Source organism: Malus sylvestris, chromosome 11 (genome assembly GCF_916048215.2).
Source record: "Malus sylvestris chromosome 11, drMalSylv7.2, whole genome shotgun sequence".
NCBI lineage: Eukaryota > Viridiplantae > Streptophyta > Magnoliopsida > Rosales > Rosaceae > Malus > Malus sylvestris.
In genome coordinates this window covers 28,959,219-28,973,724 of record NC_062270.1, presented here as the reverse complement: position 1 = coordinate 28,973,724, position 14,506 = coordinate 28,959,219, and the positions used below count along the sequence as shown (strand labels likewise).

At 39.3% G+C, this 14,506-nt stretch overlaps 2 protein-coding genes and 1 pseudogene across 2 annotated transcripts in view; all 3 read left to right on the top strand.

The window, feature by feature from the left end:
* The window catches only part of LOC126588553 (uncharacterized), a 41,840-nt gene extending 37,185 nt beyond the window's left edge, over positions 1–4,655 (top strand). Inside the window, exon 6 of the mRNA XM_050253655.1 lies at positions 4,403–4,655. Coding sequence (XP_050109612.1) covers positions 4,403–4,471 — 69 coding nt within the window. The 3' untranslated portion in view covers positions 4,472–4,655. The remainder of the gene's footprint in view (positions 1–4,402) is intronic.
* LOC126588554 (uncharacterized) lies at positions 154–4,655 on the top strand. Its single transcript, XM_050253656.1, has 6 exons — positions 154–221; positions 1,168–1,346; positions 1,438–2,049; positions 2,141–2,281; positions 2,377–2,537; positions 4,154–4,655. Exons 2-6 carry the CDS (start codon positions 1,279–1,281, stop codon positions 4,324–4,326), a joined length of 1,155 nt encoding a protein of 384 aa, XP_050109613.1. The 5' UTR covers positions 154–221; positions 1,168–1,278; the 3' UTR covers positions 4,327–4,655.
* Positions 4,656–5,902: 1,247 nt separating this feature from the next.
* LOC126588556 (MATH domain and coiled-coil domain-containing protein At3g58370-like) lies at positions 5,903–14,270 on the top strand (annotated as a pseudogene).
* The last annotated feature ends 236 nt before the right edge of the window (positions 14,271–14,506 follow it).

Below are 14,506 nucleotides of genomic sequence, written 5' to 3'. Positions count from 1 at the left end.
TGGTGAATCTAGCGATCATAATAACGGAAAGGAATCCTAATTTACCAATTTACGAAATTCGTGCTATTAAAATTTGATCCAATAACTACAAATATATGGCTACTTTAAAAATTATAATAACTTCAGCTATTAAATCAAATTTCGATAGCACAAATTTTCTAATTTGATGAATTAGGAAGAAAGGATTCGGAGGATGGCTTTCCCAAAATAACAATCATAAGGCCATCTCCAACCGAAGGGTCTAGAGGGCCGAAAATAGCCCTAAAACCGTCTCCAACCGAGGGCTAGGCCAGAGGGCTCTGGAATCTGGGAGGACCCCACGGGATCGGAGAGGGCTGGAGGGCTGGAGGGCTGGCTGCTTTCGGCCAGCCAGCCAGCAGCGGGCTGGCTCTTTTTTTTTTTAATGGTTTGTTATTCCTGTCGGTTATAACCGACAGGAATACATGCTATTATTTAATATAATAAATAATGGTGTATTCCTGTCGGTTATAACCGACAGGATTGTTTTAAAAAAAATTCAAATGAAACGGCTACTAGCCGTTGCATTTGATTTGTTTTTTTTTTTTTACATTATTATTATTCTTTTTTATTTACAACATTTTTCATATAACTTCTATTTTTTCATATAACTTCTATTTCACAAAATTTGGTTTTTTTTAAATTCCATTTTTTTTCCTATAACTTCTATTTCACAACTTCTATTTCACAAAATTTGTTTCATATTTTTTTTAAATTCCATTTTTTTTCCTATAACTTCTATTTGACAAAATTTGTTTCATATTTTTTTTAAATTCTATTTTTTTCCTATAACTTCCTAAGCCATTATACAACATTAAATTAAATTAAGTAACATGAAACAACATTAAACAATATGAAACAACATTAAATAAAATTAACCAACATAAAAATTATACAACATGAAACTTAAACAACATTTTAGTTGTAGTTTTTAAATAATAAATTATGTTTGGCCCTATGGCCCTTTGGCCCTCGGTTGGAGACGGTTTTTTGTGATAGGGCTAAAACGAGCCCTCTGGCCCTCAGTTGGAGACGGAGGCAAATATAGCCCTGTACTGTTCATTAAAATATTAATATCTTAAAAAATCTTGGAGGACCAGAGGGCTAAAGCGAGCCCTCTTACCAGCCATGGGTTGGAGATGGCCTAAGCAGTGACCCAACTCGTTCGAGCGCTTTTTTCTCAACCCCTGCAAAGTGAAGAAAAAATGGTGTGAGCCACCGTCAACTCCTCGTCTTTCTCCCCCTGAATCCGCTTTTACCATGACTGAGTTGCAGTTACAGAGTGTGTCTGGCTCCGAGTTGGAGTTACCGGAATCGTCCAGGGGAAGGTACGTCTCTCGATCAAACTCTCTGATTCTCTTGTTTCAACTTTAAAGCTTAGACCTGTAAACTTATGGGTTTTCTTGTATTTACACCCAGCACAAAGAAAAAGCATAAAAACAATCAGGAGGTGCTTTTGTGCTGGAGTTTTCCCCGCCATGGCTGGTACAAGCTCAACGTCGACGGAAGTTACCGCTCGGGGTGCATAGCAGGCGGCGGCGTGATCAGAAATCAAGACGGAGAATGGCTGAGTGGGTTTGCTGAAAATCTGGGAACGGGCAAGAAACCCATTGAGGCTGAGGTCTGGGCATTGTACAGAGGCCTGGAGCTTGCCTGGAATTATGGGTGGTACCCAATTGAGGTGGAAACCGACTCAGCCATGGCGGTGACGCTTGTGTTCAGCCCGGTTCAGTTGTACCCGAAACACCCTCAGTTTAATTTGATTCATAAGTCGCTGAATCAGATTAGGAATAGCGAAAATCTGATTAGGAATTGCCTGAATCTGCTTAACCAAATCCAAAACTACTCCCTGCAGCATGTGTACCGGCAAAAAAACAGCGTGGCTGATTTTTTGGCCAATTTTGGGCTGACATTGGGGTTGGGTTGCCATTATTTCGATGCACCGCCGCCTGGCTGCGAGGCGGTTCTGGTCCAGGATATCTGTAGGGTGGCTAAGCCCAGGTCTCTTCTTCCCACAGTTATAGAATTCAGGTTTGTTGCGGGTTGCATACTTACGTTTTTAGTTTCTGTTGTGTGGTATTTGGTGTTACGGTGACATGTTATTGTTGCTTTGAGTTTGTAGAGGAGTAAAGAAATTGGAGGAACTGGATATTCACAAGGATGATGCTGCATCTGTGACATTCACGTGGAAAATTGACAACTTCTCTCAGTTAAATGCCGTCAAGCATTACTCTGGTGTCTTCGTCATTGGTTGTTTTGAATGGTATTTTATTGTCTCGTACCATCCACAAGCTTAAAATTTTTCTTTTTGCATTGTTATATATATGGTTTTCCACTAGACTTGGTTGGTTCTATCAGGCGAATCCTTATGTATCCGAGGGGGAAGAAAAGCGTAGGCTCCTTGTCGGTTTATCTGGATGTTACTGGTTCTTCAACATTGCCAAAAGGGTGGGCTAGATATGCGCAATTCAGCTTGAGTGTCGTCAATCAACTTCAAAGCAGCAAATCAATAACAAAGGGTACTTTGTTGTTATGTTACTGTTTCTTATTTCACATTCATCCTTGTTTTTGTCTCTTGCCATGTTAGTTTATAATTTTTAGGGTAAAGCTAATTTATCGAAGGCAACTAGTGGTTGCTGTATCCTGTCCTTTTTTATTTAGTCTCACACTTACTATCAATGCCGACTGCCTTGTCAACATTTTATTGAATTTTACTATACGAGATACTGAAAGTAGATAAACAAAAGGTAATAATGCAAATTCATATCTCTGGTTCAAAAGATTAGTTAGGTTTAGAACAGAAGTGGAATGCTAACAATACTTTCCACTATAAGGAGATCTCCTTTGAAGAAAATCAGTAACTTGAGGAATATCTAATTCTTCAATATTATTTTTTCTTTATTTCGCGTCGCCTTTTAAGAAACATTCAAATGGTAATTTCTCTGGGTCCTGAAGACAATTGAGCTCAGGTTCTCTTTCTTTATTCTCCCTTCATTTCCTCTAAAATTCCGAGCACCATTAATTATTACCGCTAGGTTGCTTATTATTCTACGTTGTCTACTAAATGTGAAACTGCAGTGTCTTATCACGGCTTGGCTAGTTGGGTTTCCAGTATTAATCTGGAGTCTAAAAATTATTTCTTGTAACCACCTATAACAACGGAAGCTTGTTTCCTTTTAACTGTCAAAAATTAAACCAAATTCCTATGTCTGCATGTCTGGGTGGTTGGTTTAGACCTTTAGAAAATGAAAGGGGCATGCATGAGCCACAATTGTTTAATTAACATGGTGTAACTGAAGGTTGATATGCTGGATATCTTTCTTCTGCCAAAGATGGGATCTTGTTTTTATGGCAGTATATTGGGGATGCTAACTGTTTGCCAGTGCATTTGACATTGCAAAACATACCTTATCTGCAGTACGGTTGATAGTTTACCTGCTATTAATTAGAATATTAGATCACCTGAGCGCAATAATACAACTTTTCATGTCTAAAAAGGTGATTACCGTTGAAAGCATAACTTTTCAAATTTTACTTTTAAGTTATGGCAATTGAGTACCATCTATTTAGTAAATACTCCCGTGATAAAACCATTTAGTTTAAGGTAGGGATAGTTAGGTTTTCATCCTTGGAGAATATGGTTTTTTCATCGAAATCAAGTTTTACAATGAGTTTTGACTTTGGTCCTTTGTTTAGGTACATTACTATGTATTACTAAATCATTATTGAATCTAACACCCGAATTTGGGTAATCTGGCCTCATATGTTAGCTAAAGGTGAGGTGAGCAATTCTGGTGTGTACTTGGGTTTGCTATGCGCAACATTCTTCTTATGGGCAGTCTGTGTGTTTGTTAACCAATTGCAATAAGTAGCTAAAATAGATGGTTAATTTCTGGACCTTCAAATCTCTTTCTTTGGTAGGGATTGAAACGATTGAAAGTGGATTGTTTTGATCTTGAGTCTTACGTTTGCAGACTCTGGAAGTCTTGTATTCTTGGATCTAATGCTCTAGCACTAACTGTTTGTTTCCATTACTTATTTTAAGTACTCTGCGTAATGAGCTACTCCTTATTTTTATTTCTATATTAGAAATTGTTATGCTTCTATTGTGATCATGAATATTTGGACTTTGCAGATACTGGACATGTGTTCACTAAGATGGAAAGCGAATGGGGCTTTGCCTCTTTAATTCCTCTAAGCGAGTTTTACAATGACCGTGAAGGATATCTTGTGAATGACATATGCATCATTGAGGCCAAGCTTGCAGTCCATAAGTCTGAAATTAAGCTTTTCGGAGCCGTCAGATAAAACCATAAAGAAGCAGCAGATTAGGCCACAAGTTCTGAAGAGTTGCGTACCACAGGATGCACCAAGCTCCGAGCAGGTTTGCACCGAGCCTGCTAACCCTCCCTTAGTCAAGGTACTCATGATGTGCCGTCCCACTAACCGGTGAGCTAGGTTACGGTAGGGGTTAACCTTATTTTAGGATTATTGACGTGCTCGTCAAGCTTGTCTGTGTAGTATTTTCAAAGTTGTATTATAAACTCGGAGTTTGCAAGAAAAAACAACAAAATTAGGTCATTGTAACCGTTTATGTTATGTTTCCATGGAAGAAATACATTTCCAAACTTTATCAAGTGTGGGCGTTAAGCTTGGCCGCACAATTGCATAGCAGTGATTTGATATTGAACTTGTATTCATCGAAGTTAAACATAACACCTCACATCACATTTACAAGTTGAGAGCAATATGATTGCAACAAATTATTCGGGCCCCGAAAATATCAGTGCCGACTCTACTTGCACCCCAACCTTCACAGCCATTGTGAAAACTTGTTTATTTATACTTTTTCGTTGCGTAAGTGCAATTGTTGCTCACAAAATTTTCCATCATTTCATCCTATCATATAGCCATTAGTACTATTGTCCTATCATATAATCTACTGATAAAATTTAGAGTAAATTGTAGCAGTGATCCCTTAACTCTAACTTAATTAAAGCAATGGTCTCTCAACTAAAAATTCATTACCATTGGTTTCTCAACTCATCAAAACGTGCAGTTATAGTCCATCAACTAAAAATCTATTACCATTGGTCCCTCAACTTTAACCCAATTTGAGAAATGGTCCCTTAACTTTAACCCAATTCGAGCAATGGTCCCTCAACTTTAACCCAATTGTAGCAATGGTCATTCCAACATAACTTTTTTTGAAAAAATTCTAACAAAGTTGACAAAAATGATCATAGTTACACATTTTGATGAGTTGAGGGACCAATGGTAATGAATTTTTAGTTGAATAACCATTGCTCCAATTTGATTAAGGCCTGGTTTGGTACTGAGGTGATTATGAAAAAAAGCTGGTATAAAAAAAAGCTGAGAGCTGTTTTTGTGTTTGGTAAACATTTAGCTTCAGTTTTTTTTTCACAGTTTTGGGTGAAAAAACCAAAAATAAGAAGCTGCAAAACCCAGCTTTGAAAAACCGACTTTTTTTCACATCTGTTTTACATAAAAGTTTACCAAACACTATAATACTGCCTTTTTTTTTCAAAAGCACTTTTACAAAAAAGTTTACCAAACACTCTGCTGCTTTATTTCACAGCTGTTTATTCTTACATCACAGCAAAAGCAATTTTTTTTCAAAGCACAACAATACCAAACCAGCCCTAAAATTAAGGGACCATTATTACAATTTACTCTTAAACATTTACTCTTGTGTGTCTCATCTTCAAGTGGTGGTAATAATCATTATTTTATTTATCACTGGTGAATGAATTTAAAAATTGAATGGTAATAATTGGTGATAAATGAGTTTAAATATCGAAATTTAAACTATACAGAATGGTGATAAATGCAAAACTATTCCCATATAAAAAAGGCGGACAGGTGCAGTAGTAATTGCAATCGTCACTGCCTCACTCAGTCACTTTCACTGCTGGTCAGCAGCTGAGGGTTTGCCTTCCATTCCATTTCCAGGTCTGAGCTGAGCTTTGTCAGAGATTCATAGTCCATGTTTTGCTTCCATGGAAACGTAAGTCTCTCCTCTCCAGTCTCCACCGATGATGCTTTTAACTGTTTGCTTTTGACAACATTGCTAAGAAATGTAGAAAGCTTAGGTATTAAGAAAGATAACAAATATCAGAGAGAGAGAGAGCAAGGACAATCTTTTGCAACAGATTTTCTATTACTGTTAACTTAATCAATACAATGTAATTCTGCTATTTATACTCATACTAAACACAACACCCTAGAGACAAAACTCAACAGCCACTAATACAAGGACAAGTGGCATTCTCTACATAACTCAAATGTCTTATACTCTAACATTCCCCCTCAATCTTATGGTGGGAAGCCCCAAGCATAAGATTGGAACAATGACGAAGAAACAAAGGTGAACACAAGCCTTTGGTAAGAATATCAGCATACTGATCAGTGGAGGAGACAAACTGTAGGGAAATCACTCCCTGTTGAACACGTTCTCGAACAAAGTGACAGTCCACTTCAATATGTTTAGCTTTGGAATGAAGAACTGGATTGGTTGCCAATGCCATTGCAGAGATATTATCACAATGTAACAGAGGAGGGACAGAAGTCACAATGTGCAAATCCTTGAGCAATTGTTGTAACCAAACAACCTCAGCTGTGGTAGTGGCCATAGCCCGGTATTCTGCTTCAGTGGAAGAACGACTCACTGTATGTTGTTTCTTGGAACTCCAAGAAATGGGATTAGAACCGAGAAAGACCACAAAACCAGTGGTAGACTGGCGGTCATTGGGATCACCAGCCCAATTTGCATCAGTGTAGGCTCGAATGTCAAATGAACCAGGTCTAAAGCAAACTCCCCAATCAAGAGTTCCTTTGAGATAACGCAAAATCCGTTTGACAGCAACAAAATGAGAGTCCAATGGAGTGTGCATGAACTGACACACTTGGTTAACTGAATAAGCAATGTCCGGTCTTGTGAAGGTTAAGTATTGAAGAGCCCCAACAATATTGCGATAATGAGTAGGATCAGAGTAAAGGGGACTACCATGATTGAGTAATTTCTGATTGGGATGACATGGAGTGGTGCAAGACTTGCATTGAACCATGTCCGTCTTCTGCAACAAGTCCTGGACATATTTAGACTGATGAACAAATAACCCCTGGGGATGATATTCAATTTGCAGCCCGAGGAAATAATGAAGAAGACCTAAGTCTTTCATATCAAACTCCTTTGTCAAATGCCGGATCACAGATTGTATACTGTCAGCATGATCTCCAGTGAGGATGATATCATCCACATATAACAATAACACAACTATATGAAGACCATCATGCTTGACAAAGAGAGAGGGATCGGCATGAGAAGCTTTAAAACTAAGAGAAAACAAAACAGAGGTAAACCGATCATTCCAAGCGCGAGGAGCTTGTTTAAGACCATAGAGAGACCGTTGTAACTTGCAAACATACTCAGGGTGATCTCTATCCACAAAACCCGGGGGTTGAGACATATAGACCTCCTCCTCAAGAAAACCATGCAAAAACGCATTCTTGACATCAAGTTGATTCAATTTCCAACCGTTTGTTGCTGCCAAAGATAACATCAGGCGTACTGTGGTAGGTTTAACCACAAGACTGAATGCCTCATAGTAATCGAGACCTGCTTCTTGAAAAAACCCTTGTGCCACTAGTCGGGCCTTGTGCCGAGCAACAGAGCCGTCGGGATGCCGCTTGATCTTATAGATCCACTTGCAGCCGACACGGTTTTTATGTGGAGAAAGAGGAACAAGTGACCAAGTTTGCTGATGAAGCAAAGCATCCATTTCTTCTTGCATAGCCTGTTTCCACTCAACAGACTTGGAAGCTGCAGCAAAAATGTGTGGTTCGATGCTACTAGGAGATGGAACAGAAGCTGTGAACCCTTGTTTTTTCTTAAAAATGCCAGACTTGGATCGAGTCTGCATAGGGTGACAATTTGTAGCAGCAAGAAGCACAGGCTGTAAATCTGGAACCTGAGACATTGTAGTGTCTGGATGTAATTCTGAGACAAGAGGAGAAGTAGAAATATCATTGACTGATGAAGGAGCAGTAGAGGAGACAAGATCACCATGGGAGAGAGAACTGGACTGAGTAACATGAGGAGATGCAGCATGTGTCTGAAAAACAGTTGGTAAAGGGATATGGATAATGGGATACTGGTGAAAGGTATTAGGATGAAGAATATGTGGTGGGGAGGGAGAAAAAGTGGAAGAAGAAGATGGCTTAGAAAAAGGAGAAGACAAGATAGGAAACTGAGTTTCATCAAATAACACATGGCGGGAAACCAGCAATTTGTGTTTGAAAACATCAAAGCAAATGTAACCTTTATACTGTGCAGCATAACCCAAGAAAATGCACTGAGTGGTCTTTGGATCAAGTTTAGTAGTCCTATAAGGTTTTAAAGAAGGATAGCAGGCACAGCCGAAAACCCTTAAGTGATCTAACTTAGGTGCAGAATGAAATAAGACTTCAAAAGGAGATTTCATTGCAAGACTAGGGGTAGGCATCCTATTGATAAGATAGGTTGCAGTAGCACACGCATGATACCAAAACGGATCAGGTAAAGAAGCTTACTGAAGAAGAGTAATAGTTGTTTCAACAACATGCCTATTCTTTCTTTCAGCTAAGCCATTTTGCTCAGGTGTATATGGATAGGAAATCTGATGAATTATGCCCTTGGATTTAAGAAAAGACTGAAAAGAAGTACTAAGATACTCTCCACCCCCCATCACTTTGCAGAATTTTAATAGATGTATCAAAGAAATTAACCACATAAGCGTGAAACTGAGTAAAGAGGCCAAAAACAGAAGCTTTATTAATAAGAGGAAAGATCCATGTATAACGAGTACATTCATCTATGAATGAGACATAGTACTTAAAACCTTCGAAAGACATAGCAGGAGCAGGACCCCATACATCCGTGTGGATGACTTCAAAAGGAATTGAAGACTTGGAAACATGTATAGGAAATGGCAGCTTAGTGAATTTGCCCTTCAAGCAAGAAATACATGGCTGAGAGTTTAAGGTACTAGAAAATGGAATTGAAGACTTAGTAAGGGCAAGTTGGACAACATTATTAGTAGGGTGACCCAACCTACGATGCCAAAGAATAGAACTAACTTTTTGACCAAGAAACGCTGCAGGAGGACCGGTGGAAGGTTTGAGCATAGGAATAGGATAAACTGCATTGTTACTCAGCCCGTGGAACAATGTTCTCTTGGTAACCTTGTCCTGTACACAAACAGAGAATTCATCAACAATACATCTGCAATTATTATCTTTACACAATTGATGCATAGACAGCAAGTGTTGAGATAATTGAGGAACATGCAGAACAGAATTCAATCTGAAATTGTGAGACTTAGAGTGAAGATTAGAACTGCCAACATTAGCAATAATTAAACCTTCACCATTTGCACCAGTGACAGTATCATTCGCAGGATATGGAGCCGCAGCATGAAGATTAGACAAATCACTAGTCATATGATTGGTGGCTCCCGAGTCTAGAAGCCAATACTCTGGTTGTGGTGCAGAAGGTGATACTTGAGCCCGCACATTCATGGCAACAGGAGGATTGTGACATGAAGTTCCAGAGGGAGGAAAGAACTGGGAAGACCCGGGAGAAGCTGAATTGTAAGAGATATGAGCTGAACCAGGAGGTGGAGCATGTGACTGCACCGAATGTGGATGTTGCTGAGGATAGGTATGATAGAACTGAGAAGAAGGAAATGATTGATTTGGAGCTGAATTTCTGTCAAAACATGTAGCTGCAGTATGCCCAACACGATGACAGATTTGACAACCATGTTGAAAACAAGTAAGGGCAGTGTGACCTTTCCTGTCGCATATCTGACACATTGGTTGAGGACTATGAGAAGATGGTGTGACTGGAGGCTGAATGGAGGACTGGGAGAAAGGATTTGCACCATAAGTGACGGGTTGAGTATGAAAAGATGGAGGATTAGCACCGTGAGTAAAGGATTGATTATGAGAAGATGGACCCCCAGAGAAGAATTTCTTGCCTTTCCCTTTGGATTTGAAATTGTTCCCCCGAAAATTATTGTAGGTGCCCGAGCCAGATTGAGACACAAAAGCCTGCTGGCCAGAAACTGGAAACTGAGGCATGAATGGCATGGAGGCAAACTGCATTGGAAATGGCATTACAGAACCAGAGGGCTGACCAAAAACAGAACCTGAAGAATAAGGTTGTGTGCTCGAGGAACCCCCAACTTCAAAAACAGCACCAGTGGATTGAGCACGCATGGCAGACATAAGAGGAATCTGTCGAGTAGTCTCATCTAATGTAGATTCTTCAGCCCTCAGTTGTGATCGAAGCTCTTTAAGAGACACCAAATTTTCCCAACCACGAATCACTGCTTTGATGGTATTATATTCAGGAGGTAAGCCTCTCAAAGCAACAATAACAATGTCCTCATCAGATATGAACACCCCAACTGCAGCCAATTGATCCCTAGCATCTTTGATTCGTTGCAAATATGCATCAATATTCTCAGAACCCTTCTTAATATTCTGAAGATCAATTTTCATTTGAACAATGCTAGTCCTAGTCATATTGGCAAATCTTTCACGAAGAGAAGTCCACATGTCTTTCGAACTCGTACAACCAATCACACAAGACAATGCAGCAGTGGACAGGGTAGCAGTAATGAGGGTCATCAAAGCCTTATCATGAATCTTCCAGATTTTATATGCATCAGTGACAGTGTGTTCATGTTCCACAGTATCATTATCAGAATCCGAATCATCAAAACGTGCAGGACAAGGAATGGAGCCATCAAGAAAACCTCGAATTCCATTACCATCCAATAACAATTCCAGTTGAAAGTTCCAAGTAACATAATTGGAATCATCAAGTTTAACCGTAACAATATTACCAACACTGGGAATCAGTGAGGAAATCGGAGACTGAGTAAGAGCCAATTGAGCAGTGGTAACCATGTTTGGACACAGAATAATCAACAAAGTGTAAACCACACGAGAGAAGCACAGCAGAGAGATAATGAACACAAAAAAAATATCAAGAATCCGCAACAGCAATTTCCACATATTAGGTTTGCAGTAGAGATCTTCAACAATTAACAGTGATTCAATCGTAACAAAGAGAAGAAATCACCTCAGCAACGAGCGACAATGAACAACAGCGCAAGAACACCAAAAAATCCCCAATTTCTAGGGTTTGGCAGAGCACCGACTTCGACAACGAGCGACAGAAATCAAAAACCCACCGACTGCGACTGAATCGAAATCCACAACTTCATCACCAACGATGATCGACAAATCACAGCAACAATCCAAGAAAACGAAATCGAGAGCGGAAGCAAGAAGGATCGATAACCGAAGGTGTTAACCGTTTCGGCGAAGATACCATGACAACATTGCTAAGAAATGTAGAAAGCTTAGGTATTAAGAAAGATAACAAATATCAGAGAGAGAGAGAGCAAGGACAATCTTTTGCAACAGATTTTCTATTACTGTTAACTTAATCAATACAATGTAATTCTGCTATTTATACTCATACTAAACACAACACCCTAGAGACAAAACTCAACAGCCACTAATACAAGGACAAGTGGCATTCTCTACATAACTCAAATGTCTTATACTCTAACAGCTTTCTCATGGTTAAGGGTGTGAATTGAAATGGTAGATCGAAGTGTCAGAAGAGGGTGAAGGACGATCTTGTATCCGTCGACTTCTCCTGGGAAGTTCAAAACTTTTCCAAGTTGAATAACTTCAAGCATTACTCTGACGTTTTCGCAATCGACGATTATAAATGGTATTATTTTCTCACTTGTCATTGTTATTAACATGGTCTGCTTTAAATCCTTAGTCCAGTTTGATGCCTTGGATTTGAGGCCTTGTTTGGTATGTGGGATTTGAGCGGATTGGATAACTAACTAGATTATGTGTGTTGGACGAAGCAATGGATGTCAACTTCTAAATTTTATCCAAGTTGAATCGAAAAGATAGGTTAGTGATGAAGCAAACTTTTTCCTTACGATCCCCGCAGACGTGGTAGGATTTGGAGGGACTAATCGATCTTCTACCTTCAACTTGGACAAATTGAAAGTTGGAATCCTTTTCGTCATTCAACTAACATTGAGTCTAGTTAGTTAGTTATCCAATCCTAGACTCCGAATCAGGCCAGATTGGATTCGATAAGTTACTATATTCATTGTATGTTGGAGAAAGAAATGAAGGCCAACTTCTAAATTTTGTCTGACTTGAAGGTAAAAGATGGAAGGGATTGCAAGGGATAAGTTTCCTACTAATCCATTCAATTGCGTCAACCTGTACAAATTTTAGGAGGCGGCTTTCATTTCTTACTTTGACATCCCTTAATCTAGCGAGTTATCCAATCCAATCCAATCCAATCCAATCCTAAGCACCAAACACAGCCTTATAATTTGAGTTTGTTATATGTTATGGCTTTGAAATTTGGACTTTGGATTGTTGGATTTGGTCAGGCAAATCCTTTTGTATCCAAGGGGAAACAATGTAGACTTCCTATCGGTGTATTTGGTTGTTGTGGAGTCTTCAAAACTGCCACCAGGATGGTCTAGATATGTTGCTTTCAGCTTGACTTTGGTCAATCAACTTCATCCTAGCAACTCAAAAACATTGGGTACTTTTGTTTTTCTGTTCATGTTGTTCACTTCACATTTGTTTTCGTTTGTTTTCTTGTTATCCTATCTATGGCATGAAGCTAGTGATTGTTGCATCATTATAGGCACATTTTGTTGTGATTCGCATTCATTTATGCGCTTTCTGCAAATCCATGCCTGACCACTTTCTCTGTACTTCTTTGAATTTTTACAATACAAGATAGGAGCAAAGACAACACTGACTAGACAGGAAGTAGAATGGTAGCAGTAAGCCGGTACTTATTTCCATTTCTCTTTGTTCTGAACCATTTTATTTCTTTCTATCTAACTATGTTCCTGAGTTGGAGAATTGTTAAATGTTTCGACCTTGAATCTGAACTTTCCGCTTACTGCTAATGTAGTTATTTATTTTAACCACTTACTAGAGCCTAATTGAGCGTATGTTATTTATTGTGGGCACAGTTGATCTATGAAAACTGAGTTCATATCAAAACTTAATATAAAGATTCGCAATGGGCTTCCTTTGTGAATATTTATTTATTATGTAGTACTGAACTGTGTTTATTATTAATATTTTTTAATTTCTTTTAATTTTTATCTTTGATGTTTTGATTTTGCAGACACTGAGCATGTGTTCGATAAAAGGGGAAGTGACTGGGGCTTCACATCGTTAATTCCTCTAAGTGAGTTTTGTGACAGTGGTAAAGGGTATCTTGTGAATGATATGTGTATCATTAGGGCCAAAGTTGCTGTCTCGAAGGCTGAAATTAATATATTAGAACACAATGCAAGTAGTTCTGCACCTATTAAGCACTTAAACAAAAAACGTAGAGTGCTGGATTACGTGCTGGCCGTCAACAACCTTACTTATGCTCCTCCTGGCCCTCCCATAGTCAAGGAACCTGAGGACATGTCTTCCCCACCAGCTGCAGAGCTCGAGGATTTTAGGGGTTTAGGGAAAATAGAGAAAGCTTTCGTTCCTCTGCGAGATGAGGTTTGTTCGTGGCATCCTTCGCTGACTGAATGTCAACGCAAGAGAAGTCGCATGTTTACTGAGTGGGCGTTCACAGCTTTGGGCCGGCTATTGCATTTTATGAAGACGAAAAAGGTCAAGGACATGACAGATGATGCATGTGAGCAACTGAAACTTTTGTGGGAGGAGCTTGAGGCCCTTCAAATTTGACTTGGCTTGGCTGGCGCCTGGTGTTCAAAGGGCTTTGGACATGAACAAGATTGTGGAAAGTGCAGGGAAGTTGAAAAGGTTGAGAAAGGACGTGGACGCTTTACAGACGCAAACGAAGAGGTTGAGGACTGAGCTAGCTGTTGCGGAGGCAAATCTTGAGGCAGCAGTAAGAGATTTAAACAAGACTGAAGAAGGCTTGGACGAGATAGACATCAACGGTGAGCTAGGTTACGGTAGGGGTTAGCCTTATTTGAGGATTCTTTTTTGACGTGCTCCTCAAGTTTGTTAATGTAGGATTTTCAAGTTGTATGAATAAACAAAATAAACTTGGAAGTTGTATGCATAAAGGCTGGCTTCTCTCTTCACTCTCTAAAAGCGCTTTCAGTCATTTAAAAAACACAATCAAACGAGCATGTTGGAAGGATGAGGGGTTTAGTGTTTAAGCTCCTTTTCTTTTTCCTTTTGATTATTTTTTTATTCAATTTAATCCATTAAAAGGATGTGAAGGTGATTTTGTCCTGCTTTGATTTGGATGTCCCGGCGTGCTACCACATGTTCTAGATTGGCCGACTGAGCAAGGAACCTTCCCTCGGTCTGGGTTCTTTCTCGGGACACTTTGGATGTGGTCCCTAGCTATCTATATTTTTTGATTGAAACCTTG

Coding starts and splice junctions, on each gene's coding strand:
- LOC126588554 (XM_050253656.1), top strand. CDS start 1,279: ATGACTGAGTTGCAGTTACAGAGTGTGTCTGGCTCCGAGTTGGAGTTA. Junction 2,282..2,376: donor GTCATTGGTTGTTTTGAATG/GTATTTTATTGT, acceptor TGGTTCTATCAG/GCGAATCCTTATGTATCCGA. Junction 2,538..4,153: donor CAGCAAATCAATAACAAAGG/GTACTTTGTTGT, acceptor TGGACTTTGCAG/ATACTGGACATGTGTTCACT.